General features: G+C 43.4%; 1 protein-coding gene across 2 annotated transcripts in view; it reads left to right on the forward strand.

Annotated features, from left to right (window-relative positions):
• Positions 1-15,748, forward strand: part of SUDS3 (SDS3 homolog, SIN3A corepressor complex component) — a 69,825-nt gene that overhangs the window by 10,635 nt on the left and 43,442 nt on the right. For both annotated transcript variants that reach the window (XM_068246274.1, XM_068246282.1), the window contains exons 2-4: positions 3,434-3,503; positions 6,118-6,173; positions 12,093-12,164. In XM_068246274.1, the coding sequence (XP_068102375.1) occupies positions 3,434-3,503; positions 6,118-6,173; positions 12,093-12,164 (198 nt within the window). The remainder of the gene's footprint in view (positions 1-3,433; positions 3,504-6,117; positions 6,174-12,092; positions 12,165-15,748) is intronic.

Below are 15,748 nucleotides of genomic sequence, written 5' to 3' on the forward strand. Positions count from 1 at the left end.
AGTCCATCATTATTGATAACCAACCAGCAAGTTAGCCATAGAGATTCATATAAAGTTAAACAGAAAAATGTCAACTCTTTAAACTTAGGTTTATCCCCCTGCCTAACCCTTAGCATGAAGAAAACACATTAGTGCAATAGATCGAGGTAGCAGAAGGCTGCTACATATATAAACTTTCAAGTCCGTATTTTGGACACTCTGATTGGTCCAGCGGGGACGGCTGGGGGCGTGGTTAGGCAGAGCGCGCTAAGGCCAACGTCATGATCGAGGTAGCAGAAGGCTGCTACATATATAAACTTTCAAGTCCGTATTTTGGACACTCTGATTGGTCCAGCGGGACGGCTGGGGGCGTGGTTAGGCAGAGCGCGCTAAGGCCAACGTCATGATTCAGCAGCCAATAGGCTGCCGCTATCCTCCACCCTCTCTCGCCATAGTACGTATGTACGCCTGTAAGGACGTGGTCACATGCGTAAACACGCCAAGACGCGTTGCCTAGGTAATCCCAGCCATGGAGGCGGACACACATGTGTCCTAAACCTAAGTTTAAAGAGTTGACATTTTCTGGCACTCTAGCACTGAGCACTTTCACTCCTGACGAAATTTCCAACTTAAGAAATGAAACATGTCGAGTTTTGTGTAGAGTAATAGGTTAGGATTGGGAAAGGGGAGGATGGTTATTTGAACCACTGATACTTACTTCCTGGGGGGGCTCAGCGCATCTCTGATGGAGGCCATTCAGAGGCGGCCTGGTGTTGCGCTGATCCACCTTTTGCTCAATTTTCGATTTTATTTGATTAGCCGCACCCAGGCTATGCATATACATAGGTTAAGATTTAGTTAGTGTTAAGCCCCTCCCATGGAGGATTGACTTCTTCGCAGTGGGAGGGACGAGTACTTAATAGGTTGCATGCAACCTGTTAATGGAAACCAACATCCTCCTCTAGTGATAGACAGGTCATGTGTATGCTCTGTGTGTATTCGACCCCACAAGTGGGGCTTGCACTCTTTTGCAGGTAGGCACTAGTCTGTTTTTAAGTAGCGCTGCTCATTTCCTTGCTATGTACTAATGTAATTCGTTTTTGGTCAGCTGCTCCCACTTAACAGCCATGCTTTTGGTGTATATGCAGAGCTTCTGTTTGGGTTCAAGGTGCGTTTGTAGTTCCTGGGGGGGCTCAGCGCATCTCTGATTGGAGGCCATTCGGAGGCGGCCTGGTGTTGCGCTGATCCACCTTTTGTGCAATTTTGCGATACTTACCCCCCTACCCATGCATCACAATTTATGTGTATAACAAAATGGGTCCAGTTTTTAGAGTATATTATTAAAGGCTAAGTTTTAATTTTAGTCCTCTCTGGAAAGGGTTATTTGTGTAGTATTAAGAATCAGGTGTGTTTTTGTTATATTAGCATCTCCAACTCTCAGCCTGTGACAAATTCAGTCCCCTCTCCTCCTCCCCTCTGCCTCTGAAATCTCTGGCTAGTAACCTCCTTCTCCTCCTCCTGCTCAGACTGAGCTCCCATAAGCCCTTGCTACCTGGGACTGAGTGCCAAGGCACTCTGGAGAAGCTGTGGGCAAGGCTTGTTTAGTTTATAAGGAATTCGAGTATTAAAACAAAAACAAAGTATTTGGCTTGAGGAATGCCATATAAACTATATGAAAGGAACACAAGTATGCAATGAGTAAAAGTTTATCTCGGATCCACTTTAAAAGACACCTGAAGTGTGTGGAGGCTTCCATATGTATTTCCTTTTAAATAATACTAGTTGTCTGGCTGTCCTGCTAATTCTCTGCCAGACCATGAACAAGCATGCAGATTAGGTTTTTCTGACAAAATCTGACCATAAGCTGCATGCTTGTTTCAGGTGTGTGATAGACATTACTGATACCTGAAAGATCAGCAGGACACCAGGCACCTGGTATTGTTTAAAAGGAAATAAATATGACAGCCACCCTATATCTCTCTCGCTTCAGGTTCCCTTGAAGGCTCGTTCACACTAGAGGCGCTTTGTGATTTTATTTTATTTTTGTTTAAGTGCTGGTGATTTTTCAGAATCGCCCTGAAAGCGCTTGTGCAATGATTCTCTATGAGAGAGTTCACATCTGCGTTGCATGCACCTTTTTTTGAGGGGATTTTGCCTCAATGGAAGGTATAGGAAAAACGCAAAACGCTCACAAAATCGCCTTGTGGAGTGATTGCGTTGTATTTAAACTTCTGCTGGGTCAAACAGTTCAGTCCTGACTTGCGTCAGGGAGTGAATTGCAAAAACGCTCAGGAAAAGCGCTTTTAACAGAAACGCAACACCCAAATGCCGGAAATCGAAATCGCAAAAAACTCAACGCTGAAGCGATCGGAATGCAATGTGAACGAGGCCTGAAAGTGGATATCTAGCCTATAGGACATATTGAACAGATCCTCTTCTGTAACGTTCTGTTTCCCTGCTGGGTCTTCTTGTTGTGTAAATGTCCCGGGGCTTCGTGTCTGCTGGAGAAGAGGGATCTGTTCAATGGGTGTTATAGGCTGGATATACACTTTGAAAAATGCAGCTGGCTGAAATGATAGCAGCTGTACTATTATTAAAGCAGACCTGAACTCAGAACTCCTCTCTGCTCTACAAGATACACAACAGCATATTAACCTTTAAACAAAAAACGTTTCTTTGTTGCTGCTGATACAAATCCTAAAATAAATCTGCACGGCTTCTACTTCCTGATTCATGGAAGCAGAGCTACTGTTAACAGCCTGTGCTCTCAAATGGGCTTATCTGCCATCTCTGCCGTGGCAGTCGTGACAAGGGAGAGATTAAATTACAACTTGTGATTGGACACAAATGAGGGGGAATTAAGCAGGCTAAACTCTCTACATACCTGTACATACAGGGTTCGATTCTTTGTTTTTCTTCTGTCCTATGCAAGAGTTCAGGTCCACTTTAAGTAAATATAGTCTTGTCACTATCAGTCCCTCACAGTCTAAGCCAGGCATGGGCAAACTTGGCCCTCCAGCTGTTAAGGAACTAGAAGTCCCACAATGCATTGCAGGAGTCTGACAGCCACAGTCATGACTCAAAAAGGCAAATGCATTGTGGGACTTGTAGTTCCTTAACAGCTGGAGGGCCAAGTTTGCCCATGCCTGGCCTAAGCCCTACCATAGTCGTATGTCCATCATGGTGTAGGGACAATTTTAGGGAGAAGCCAATTGATTTATCTATTTTTGGGGGTTGTGGGAGAAAACAGGAGTGCCTGGAGGAAACCCACGCAGGCTGGCATTTGAACCAGGGACCCAAAGCTGCAAGGACATAGAGCTATTCACTATGCCGCTGCACTGATAGACATGTGTACTTTATTTAGCATGCAGTGTTTCAAAATGTTAGTAAAATGTCACATGGCGTGTAACGTCTGTTCCTTTTTTTTTTTCTTCTATTTTTTTACCTTGTGAAGATACTGAAGATGCCAGCGAGACGGACCTGGCAAAGCATGACAGTGTGGATTATGTGGAGATGAAAGAACAGTAAGTGGGCCAAATTTCAGAAGTACGGTATGAATGTGACTGGCATTATTTCAATGAGAGGATGAAGGCAAGAGAGATATGGATGATGAGACACCGGATGTGTAGAGACATATTGCATCCCAATGAATGTGTCTTGCTTTGTACTGTTGATTTGGTTTTAGGTAAACAGTGCTTTAGCTCCAGCTTGTATACTAGCTATGCATGCACCAAATTTCATAGGGTAATCTTGCCATCACTGTCAAGTATGAGTTCACCTGGCAGAATTGGCTATACACTGCTAGATTTGTGCTTTATCAGATAAATGAATAGCGATAATTTACCTGGATTATTGCTGTGCACCCCTAGATATCTGAACAGAAATCTGATTATCTGTCTGAATGCCACTACTGCTAGCTTTGTGCTGAATAGACTAATCTAGTGTGAAGCTATGCAGTTAACTTTTCCACACAGATAACAGCTGCAACTCGAAGCTATCGTGCTGCAGGACTAGAGATGGTCTGTGATATGCAAATAAACTTTGTACATTTAATGCAAGTTTTTTGCAGCCTAGAATCGGGCCAAATTCAGCTAAGGTACTATTTTTACTGGCCCAGCTGAATTCTACATACAATTCTACAGGGAAGGTGGAATTATTTGCACCTTACTGAACATCTCTATCCTGAACAGAGTGGTCACCTGTCCCCACCACCCTCCCCCCTCTGCTACTAGGAAGTTAACTCTTTGTTGCCATAACTGCAGCTCTGCAGCTCCTTCCTGCTCAGTGTGTAAGGCTCTGTTCACACTTAAAACCGCAAACCGCCAGCGATTACCACTAGCGTTTTGTAGGAGTGGTGTTTTTTTTTTTGTTTTTTTTTGTTTTTCTTCCTGCGATTAACACGGAAAAATCACTGGACACTGCAGCGATTTGAGTACCTGGAGTGGGTGGGGGAATGCTCCGACTCCTAATGAATTTAAACTGTAATGAAAATAGAAAATATGATAAAATGTTCTATTTCTCAGATAATAGTCATCATAAATAATTTATATATATATATATGGGTAATGGCTGTGCTCAGTCCACAAAAATGAAACAAACCAATCAAAAAATAGTTACTTGTGCTGCTTCAATAAAGTGTTGTATTTTTAAAGTCAGATATACATATCTGATTTTGACTGTGTATATATGATTTGTACACAGGAATCTTTTATATATGTTACGGCCAGAACCCAAAGTTTGGCCACTTCGGGTTCTGGCCGGCCAATGTGCGAAGTGGCCGCTGCGGCCAGTGTTAGAAATGAAATGATTAGTGTAAGATGTATTTTCTGGCCGTCTCGCTGCGGCCGAATGTATGAAAAGTTAATGTTAATGAAATTAAGCCGGCGGCAAATGTGGCAGATGAAGCCGCTGCCTTCAGCTCTCTCTCTCCTCCCCCTGCCTCTCTCTCCTACTGGCAGCTGGGGGGGACACGCGTGTCCATGAGTCGCTCGTCGTGCCAGGGAAGCAGAGCGGGGAAGGCTGCAGACATTGCTTCTGCCAGCACCTGCTCTGCAAGAACGGCAGGATTCCCTGCCACGACAAACAACCGGCTGCCAGTAGGAGAGAGAGGCAGGGGGAGGAGAGAGAGAGCTGAAGGTGGCGGCTTCATCTGTTACATTGCCGCCGGCTTCATTTCATTCAATTAACTTTTCATACATTCGGCTGCAGCGAGACGGACAGAAAATACATTCATCTTTCAGGAGTCCTTTCATTTCTAACACTGGCCGCAGCGCAGCGGCCACTTCGCACATTGGCCGGCCAGAACCGGAAGTGGCCAGCCAGAATGCGAAGTGGCCAAACTTCAGGTTCTGGCCATAACATATATACTAAATAACATCTATGCTGTAAGAATAAAGCTATTCTTTTTAGTCTATGACTAAAGGGAATAAGTATGGCAGTCTCCATATCCTTCTCACTTCAGTTGTCTTTTTAAAATTCCTAAGCTTTGGCAGTTAAGAGATGAATTTCATGTTACATACTTTCAATCAACAAGATTGTAATATGCACCGACTCCACAGCCCTGCCCAGCATAAGGCCTCTTGCACACTGCAAGTGATTCCGATTCCGCTTTTTAATCCAGTTTTTACATCCGATTCAGATTCCGATTTGCAGTGTGCAGGGAGCAATCTGCAAATCAGAATCTGAATCGGATGTAAAAACTGATTAAAAAGCGGAATATGAATCGGAATCACTTGCAGTGTGCAAGAGGCCTAAGGCTTCGCAGAGGGGAGAAGTGGAAGCAGAGTGGTGTGAAAAATGGATGAGTCTAGTTGCTGTATTCATGACTGATTGAAGGTGTGCAATGCGTTTTCAAGGGGAGGCCAAATAGTGGGGCATTGCAGTAGTCAAGGCAGGAGATGAAGGCATGGATTAGAAGCTTGGTGGTGTCTGGGGTCAGAAGGGGGCATATTTTGAAGAGGTTGCGAAGGTGGAAATTGCAAGCTCTGGTAACATTTTGGATGTGGGGGCTGAGGGAGAGGGCAGAGTCTAGGGCGATACCCAGGCAGCGGGCTTTGTAGGTAGGGCGGATGGTAGTGTTCTTTAAGCTTAGTTATTTTTTTTAGAACATTGGCTTAACAAGACTGTGTTACTCTGTAGGATGTACCAAGACAAGCTGGCATCTCTGAAAAGACAACTGCAGCAACTTCAAGAAGGTATGTCACTAAAGCACTTCTCCACTCACTGAAATGGGACTCTCCAACTTCCTGCATGTTCAGGTTAACATTCAGTAGCTATCAGAAAATTCCTGCTGGTAAATTCTGTGGTATGTTTTCTACACCAAACGACAGTTTATGAACTAGCTGGGAAGCAGGTCAGGTAAACTCCACACTCTAGATTTATCTGGCTGACCTGCATTTGTTAAAACACTTTCCCTTTTGTACGGGAATTAACCTGAGCTGGCTTTTCCTCTACTCCCACCCTCCCTCAAATACTACAACACCAGCATGTTTGGTTCTGCAAAAAGTTTCCTGGTCATTAATTTTGCCAGTTTGGGCTACTTAACTTGTGTGAATGGATAGGGAGCAAATGTCCATACACTGGGACTCGCTAGCAGCACTTTTCTGAGAGCTTGTGATTTGAAAAACTCTTGCTAATGTAATTTTATGTGTGTGATGGATTCCGCACAATGGGGATTGGGAGCCGATCGCTCGGGTGACATTGCTGGGCCAGGGCCGTCAATTGCATAGTCTCCTACAGGCTGTCAATATGTTTTGTTGCTATGTGGAGGGCCGATGGGGCTGCACAGACATGTCACATGGTGAGTGAGTACAAGGCTAACAGCTTAGTTAATCCGCCTGGTGGATCGCTTGCTGGGGAGCAGTAGGGGGTTTTGGGCTGCTGTACACGCCGGATTATCGGCAAAGGCGGTCGATATCCATTGTCTGAGCCAACTTTAATCTAACGTATTTATGGGGCTTTACTAGCAAGAGCTTTTAGGTTTTACAAACTCCTAGCCGCTTTTGTTCAATATGACTCAGGGCTCAAACCTACTAGCAGCCTTTTTTAAGCAGTAGTGATTTGAAAAAGCTCTTGCTAATGCTATGGGGGATTTTTATAAAATCACATCGCTCAAGTGGCATCACACCCATAGCAGTACATTAGCAAGAGCTTTTCAAATCGCAAAGCGCTCAGAAAAGCAATCCTAGTGGGTTCCAAGCCATGATGTACCAGAGACAAAATAAACCTGAACAAAAATTTATACTTGTGGGGCCCATACATGGTACAATTTTTTTCAATTTTTTTTTCGATTAGTTAAATTCATTTGATCATTACGTTAGATTGAATATAAAGATTTTTCCAACATGTCCAATTGGATTTTTATTGAAAAAATGGGATAATCGTTTTTCTTGATTGGAAAAGAATAAGGATTCTTTTTTACTTTCATGCAATTTGATCGTTTTGGTCAAATAAATGGGAAAATCTAACGTTTTTATGGTACCATGTATGGGCACCATTACCTACTTCCTCCAGCCCCCTGTGGTCCCTCGCTATCCTCCCAATCACCTTCATTGTGCCCCTGTTTGCCCCGTTGAAGTCCCCAACTGAGGCAGCCTTATTTTATTTACTGTGAATTTATTACGTATGTAATTTTTTAAACCTACCTATAGCTTCAAAATCATAAAAACAATACATCCCAGAAAATATACAGATTATCATAGGCTGCAAGAAATACCGTAACCACTACATCACACCATATGGAGATACAAATTTAGGCCTTGTTCACATCTAAAATCAATATAGATAACGCCAGCGTTTTGCGATTTTGTGTGTTGCGCTTTTCTAAACGCTTTTGCAGAGGGATTCTGTTTTTTCACTTCTTGACGTCAGTCAGGAGGTGAATTCTTTCAGCCGGAAATTCATAAATACAATGCATTTATTCATGAAAGCACTGGGGAAATCTGTATACAAAGCGCTTTTTCAAGCTAATTTTATTTTTCCCCCTCCCTATACCTTCCATTGAGACAAATGGCCCCTAAAAATGGTACAGGCAGCACTTTGGAGAGCGGATCGTAATCGAACCACTCAGATGTGAACACTCTCATAGGGAATTATTACACAAGTGCTTTTAGGCCGATTTTTCAAAATCAGTGGCACTTAAAAAAAAAAAAAAAAATCCCGAAAATGCTCTTAGTGTGAACAAGCCCTAAGGCACAGTTGCATCACCTACAAGGTCTTATCACCGTTTAGGCCTTGTTTCCACTTAGGGCTCATTCACACTATGTGCTGCGCTGTCAGTTTTGACGCAACGCACATAGTGTACGATCCACATGGCAACATGAAAGTCCATAGACTTTCATGTTACCATTCACACTACAGGTGTACGTTCCCATGCGTTACGATGTAACGCTTCTGGGGACATAAAATCTCACGACGCACATGTTTCCCGACGGGTACGGCTGCCGGCATCTGCACTCTAGCGCTCCCCGACGTGCATTCCGTGCGTTGACCGTGCGATGGCAGCGCAAGCACGAAATCGTGTTTGTGCTTGCGTTGTGTAGTGTGAGTGCTTCTGTACGCTTTTTAGAAGTACATCAATGTTACAGATTGATACATGTTGCTGAAAAGCGGATAGAAGCACACAGATGGAAACAAGGCCTGAAAAGTGCAAAAGTCACACAAATAAGGCTCTATAAGTTTAAATTGGGCACCTGCTGATTCCTTACATACACTGTAAAAAGAATGAGGGGGAGCATATTATCAGCCATATTTTGAGTAGGTGCTACTTATACAGGGTACACTCAATGCAACTTCCCGTCTGATCCGGTGGAACCAATCATTACAAACCTGTCCAATCTGCTTCTAATCGATTTTGTGAAGTATTGATCTGGAAACCGATCCCATTATGGTTTGGGAGCAGTTTGAACATGTACACACACACACAATGCAACTTACCGTTAAATTGCCTGGCGGTAAATTGCATCATGTGTACCTAGAATTAGCATGGTGTGGTTAGTGAAAGACAACAAGAGAAAGGGGAATGGTGAAATTGAAGTGGGGAAAGGTTACAGGAGGAGCGCGATGCCTTCCGAAGGAGAGCCCACTTTCAGCAATATAAACTAATGAAATCATTTTATGAAAATGAACATTAAAGCCAGATGGGATGTTGCATTGTACCCAATATAACGGGAATGCAACCGAACAAGTTGCTCCACACTTTATGGCCGTGTTTGGTCCCACACAGTGAAGCATTGAGTTAATGAAAAGTATGCTTCACTGTACATGTTAGCTCTCGCATTTTGCAGTAACGCAATGCATGCACGTGCCACCATACCACACACCGTTGAACCGCAACGGACCTGACGCACTGTAAAGGTCGCTATAGGTGGTGCATTGCTGTGTGACAAGTTTAAAAAGGCTTTTACCCTGCACCACTGTGAACGTGATCTGAGGCAGCTCAGCCACTGAGGCACAAAAATGCAATGAAACTACTTGCCTTTCTGTTGCCCCTCTTTATTTCAGGGTATGCTAGCTCCCAGTGGTGAAGGTCAATGAGATGCTAATAACATCTCCTTCCATTCAAATTTTATGTAACTGTTATGCAACTTTAACTTGGACCAATAAAAATTGACAGGAAGTTATTCTAATTGGTCCAATTTCAAGCTGCATAGAATTTACATGACATTTGAATGCAAGGAGACATTATTTGCATCTTATTGCTGTCTTACCGTCATTGGTAACCTTATTTTTTTAAACGATTCTCTGCTGGCCTTTCGTCCCTTATTCGTTTTGAGTGCCGGCACTTGAACGTCTGTATGGAGCGTCTGCAGATGGTACTGTAGGTCTGCAAGCCCATGGACACTACTGAAACAGAGAGTATTGACCCGGTTTCTTTAGATGGTCTTTGGCTGTCAGTATACCAGTGCAGCTGCAAATGGAGGTCCTCCATTCACTGGCAGGCAGGTTGCTAAGGTTACAAAATGGATTCCCCAATGCTCAGCCAAAAATAAGCTGTCATAGTAGATTGACAAAAGATCTGTCTTGCAGCAGATGGTCAGCTGAAATGGCCAATATGGCTGACTTCAGCTAACTCAAGTATCATGTCTTAGATTTATATTGTTTTTTTATGACATGAGTTTAGGTCCCCTTTAAAGGAATACTGTAGAGGGGTCGGGGGAAAAATGAGTTGAACTTACCCGGGGCTTCTAATGGTCCTCCGCAGACATCCTGTGCCCGTGCAGCCACTCACCGATGCTCCAGCCCCGCCTCCAGTTCTATTCTGGAATTTCAGACTGTTGCCGTGTCCTCTCTCCCGCTGATGTCACCAGGAGCGTACTGCGCAGGCCCAGTATGGTCTGTGCCTGCGCAGTACACTCCTGGTGACATCAGCGGGAGAGAGGACACGGCAACGCAGGCACAGTGGTTTTCAGACTTTAGTCTGAAATTCCAGAAGTGAACCGGAGGCGGGCCCGGAGCATCGGTGAGTGGCTGCGCAGGCACAGGACATCTGCGGGGGACCATTAGCAGCCACGGGCAAGTTCAACTCATTTTCCCCCGAACCTTCCTTCCCCCCACCCCCCCATATTCCTTTAAAGAAGTTGTCTGAAGTACAAGCAGCTGCTGTCAGTCAGTGCTCACTTCGTTTTTGCTTGCTGATGCAGAAATGAATGGCAAAGAGTTGAATTACTGAAGGCCAGGACAAATGGGGATGCACATTGCAGTACTTCTATTCTTAGTTTTAATGATTTGAGTGCAATGAAATTTCTGCTTGACATAATTTCATAATTTAATAAGATTATGCACATATTCTTGTTCTGCCATCAAATCTTTAACCCTGCAAGCACTTGGAATCTTTACTGTATCATACTGTATACTGTCATTTAAACTGTCTCGGTTTCACAAAGATAAATCCGTTTTGATGAAAAATAATGGTCATTATGTGCATCAACTAACAATCTGCTTGTACGAAAGCTTTTTGCCCAGTTTTTTTTTGCTGCTAATTACCTCAACACCATACATGCAGAACAGGGAGGTGTGGCCCACAGATAAGAAGCAATTTTACTTGACTAAATTAAGCAAGAAATTTGTATATAGGTTGAAATAAGATTTGAAATTGAGTGCTGCACAGGACTAGGATGTTTGTAGAGTTCATTAGCTTTAAAGAGAACCAGAGACGAAGCACCCTCATGTATTTTATTACATTTATCAGTGGGAACATGACAGTAAACACCTACCCTGCTTTTAGTTTTATTCTTCTCAGTCTAATCTATCTGTTATCAACTGTGATAAGAATCCACCCACTGATTCAGTCTAGGTTTGACCTGGTATCATTATAACTGAGTCACTCTTCTGTGGAGTCTTTTCAAGCCCAAGCCTGCCCCCTCCTGGCCTCCTACTCAGAGCTGTTGACATGGGAGGGGCTGCTGCTGCCGAGAAAGAAGCTCTGAAACAGACTGTGTGCATGGTGCAGCCTGTCATTATCTACTGTATGCAGTTTCATTTCTATGAGAGACACTTCCTACAGGCAGCCACACAGCATACCAGAATAATAAAGTTGAAAGCAGACAGATGAAAGGCTGCAGCAGCCCTGCTTGTCTATAGTCTCATAGAGGCTAGGCAGCACATCCAGAACAACTTATAACCCGGAAGCAGAACAGGTATGAGCCGGCGGCCATATTGGATATTTCCTGGAGCAATAATGGATAAACACTCAAAAAGGCACACCAGAGTGGCGAAATTATCAGGTAGAGCATTTATTCTTTACAAGCTATCAACTGATATGTTTATTTTGTGTGAATCGTTCATCTCTGGTTCCCTTTAACTGATTTAATGCAGGTAGCCCTAATTTCAGCAAGCTTTTCTTAATGTGCATTGAACATTTCTGGGAGGCAGTTGTTTCTTTTTTCCAAATATTTTTATGTTTTTCCTTTACATATGGTTGGGAAGAAATTGTATCTTTTTGTACAGAGCGTAGTCTTTACCTTAAAAAATTGAACTGGACCCCCCCCCCCCCCCTCCACTACTGCATGACTAGTGTATATCCTGTCTATTTATCTAACTAATGCATGTATATATGGTGGTCTGACGAGCTGCATATCTATGCGTATGTCAATGTCTGCTTTGCTTTTTAACAGGGACATTGCAAGAGTATCAGAAGCGCTTGAAAAAATTAGACCAGCAATACAAGGAAAGACTGAGAAATGCAGGTAAAGGCATTGTAAAGAAGGCTAATGTAAATCTCTTGAGGTTCTTATTCATCCAGGTCAAATTATATCCAAATAAAAAATGTTTTTAAAAGGGTTTTTTTTCCCAGAAGTTATTTCACTCTTGATGTGTCACTTTGTTGATTGATAAAACATCATCTAAAGTGCAAATAAAAGTCCAGATGAAACGGTTTTATTTTTCCCTGTACATAGGCCAACTATAGTACAGATAGTCGCTGGTTAACAGATGAGATCGGTACTGTAGGTTCATTCTTAAAGAGACTCTGAAGTCTCTTGAAATTGAGGTTTTTATTTTGAAAACCTCATTACCATTATTGTCCCTCTTAAAACGCAGCAGAACCACGGCTGAAAACCCCCTCCCCCCCCCCCCCCCTCAATCACCACAAACTCACGGGGTACATCGCGGGCTCCTTCCGCATAGAAGCAGTGCAGCTGTGCCTCTATGCATGTCAATCAGCCCGGATCGCCGCCTCTCCCCGCCCCTCTCAGTCTTCCTTCACTAAGAGGGTCGGGGGAGAGGCAGAGATACGCGTTGATTGACGCACATAAAGGCGGTAGCAAAATCCACGACCAACAAAGTCATGGATTTTGCCTGCCGTGTACCCCGTGAGTTTGGGGTGATTGAGGGGGTTTTCAGCCGCGATTCTGCGGCGATTTTAAGAGGGACAATAATGTTAATGAGGTTTTTAAAATAAAAACCTCATTTTCAGGAGACTTCAGAGTCTCTTTAACCTGAATCTGTCCATAAGTGGACATACTGTGCGTTCTCTATCCCCTGTAACTCCTCTATGCCTCCAGTGATTCCCTCTGTGTCACCTCTGCTCCCCTGTTCCTTCAGTGTCCCCCCTCTGTCAGTGCACCTCTGTGCCCTCAGTGTGCAGCAACAAAATGTCACATTTTTCAAGTGACCTTGTAGTAAGAGTTTTTTGTATGGAAGCTGCCATATTAATCTCATTAAACAGTGCAACGCAGTGGGATCTGGATGGAAATCCATTACAGGAATAGGCAGAGTTTTCCCCATACAGCTCACTTCCTGTGAAACACAGCAGATTCTGGATGTAGTAGAAATGGGCCCTAACCAGGCTTTTATACACAATCCAGATCACAACTTCCTGCTTGGCACACACAGGATTGTGGTGATCAGGAGCATCTTATTGCCTTGATCACCATGTGAAGCCGACATTGGGCTCTGTTCACAAATTTTCTCATAAATGCTTGGAAGAACAAAAAGAAATCGAGAGCCCAATATGGTGTAGTATTAAGTTGGTTGTGGTTTAAAGCAAAATATTTAGATATACTTACAAACATGGGTTACGCATAGGCAACCACAAGTGCAGGTGGGGAGTATTAGAACCTGACCCCACTCAGGTTTTTTTAAGATGTCGCTCTCTGTAGATAGGGAACTGGGTAGCACTCCCCCCCAAGGGTGGAATCAAGATTTCAGCAAGGCTTGGTGTACAGAGGCGCCAGAGTAGAATAAAAACGTTTAAAAACAGTCTAAAAGAGGGGGATGTTCAGGTGGACTTGCCTCCCTCGAAAATATAAAACTCAATTGAGTCACAATATAGCAATACAATTTTTTTATTGAACTCCACTTAGTGCAATGCGTTTCGCAGGTGTGGTCCTGCTTCATCAGGCAAACGGGAGTATAACTCAATGGGTCTAAATGCAGACGTGAGCGCCTCTGTCGCTTTTTTTTATTCTACTCTGGCTTCTCATAAATGACTTATCACCTCATTGATGAAACTAACCTTTCAGCGCATTAACAAGCAAAATAACTCAGGCTAAGTTCACAGTTGACGTTGCGTTTTTGGTGCGACGTTAAGGCCGCACCGCAGGTAGTAACGCAACAGCATTATGTGTAAGTACATGTTATGCTATATTGCGTTACTTTAGCTGTCATTTCAATGCGACCTTAATGTCGCATCAAGTGCGCTGTTATCGTTGCATCCTGATGCGACCAAAATGGCGCATGCGTTTGGTTTTTTAATAAAAAAACAAAACACTGAGCATGTGCAAACACAGTAACGCAGCCCATAATGTGCCAAACGCACTGCAAGCACGACTTTCTCAGAACGTGCTGCGTTACACTATAACGCAATGCATGCACTGTGAATGTAGCATTGACTTTGCATTGCAATGCGTGTGTACGCGTTAGAAAGGCCTATAACGCGCGACTTTAATGTGCGCGACTTTAGGCCTTTCTAATGCGTACACGCATTGCAATGCAAAGTCAATGCTGTGAACCTACCCTCAAAGTAATTTGGTCCTGATTAACTTCATTTCAGTATAACTTTCCTAACCTTATTTTTTGCTCTTTGGAAGCCTATATAGGTAACATGGATAAGATGAAAACAAGTACTCTGAATCTTTGTTAAAAGTTCCCAAAATAAAAGAAAAAACAGATGGTTCCTAATAGAGACATGGAGAAACATGTACATTCAAGTATTTAAAAAAATAAAATAATTTATTGATGTCTTTTAAAGTGAAACTGAAGGCTCTGTACCCACTTGAGCTGAGAACGGACCTTTTTTGTCCGTTCTCTGACCGCTGCAAAACTAACAGCGTATTTTATATATAGGAGCCACTCACACTTGTCAGCCTGCAAAGGAACCATCTCTATCAGTAAGGTTTGCTATAGATCAGTTATATATCTGTTCTAATGACCGATTTATATGATCTTTCAGAATTTGTAATCCTACCTTGATTCGTCTTTAACCTCCTTAGCGGTATGGACGAGCTCGGCTCGTCCATTACCGCCGGAGGGTGCCGCTCAGGCCCTGCTGTGCCGATTTGCGCCAAATAAAAAAAAGCACACGCAGCCGGCACTTTGCCAGCCGCGTGTGCTACCTGATCGCCAGCGGCGAAAGAGGGTCCCCCCAGCCGCCCGAGCCCAGCGCAGCTGGACCAATCAGTTCTGGCCAGCGCTAAGGGCTGGATCGGAGGCGGCTGACGTCAGGACGTCGGCTGACGTCCATGATGTGACGTCCGCTCGTCGCCATGGCGACGAGAAAAGCAAAACAAGGAGGGCCGCTCATCGCGGCCCTTCTTTTTACTTCTGATCGCCGGAGGCGATCAGAATTATGCGGCAGGAGCGCCCTCTAGTGGGCTTTCATACAGCCAACTTTCAGTTGGCTGCATGAAATAGATTTTTTTTTTTTTTATAAAAAAAAAACATCCCGCAGCCGCCCTGGCGCTCTTAATAGAACGCCAGGGAGGTTAAATAAATGTTTTTCATAGTAATTTTATGATATTGTAATTAAAAGCTACGTTTTATACTATAAAATTCTAAAAAAAATAAAAAAAAATATTGTTTTCTATAAAAATCAGATTTGTGAATATATGTTACAGCAGCTCAGAACTATTAACATCTCATTGACCAACTCCACTGCACATACAGTGCCCGACCGAACGCTCTGATGCTTCCAGTCTTGACACTGGTTTTATTAAGTGCAAGGTAGAAGTTCAATTATACAAATAGTCTGTCTTGTTTGTTTTCAATCAGCAGTTGGAGCTATAAATGAATATGGGCACTTTTATTAATTTTAAGGAAAACTGTATTCATT

This window comes from Hyperolius riggenbachi, chromosome 1 (genome assembly GCF_040937935.1).
Source record: "Hyperolius riggenbachi isolate aHypRig1 chromosome 1, aHypRig1.pri, whole genome shotgun sequence".
Lineage (NCBI taxonomy): Eukaryota > Metazoa > Chordata > Amphibia > Anura > Hyperoliidae > Hyperolius > Hyperolius riggenbachi.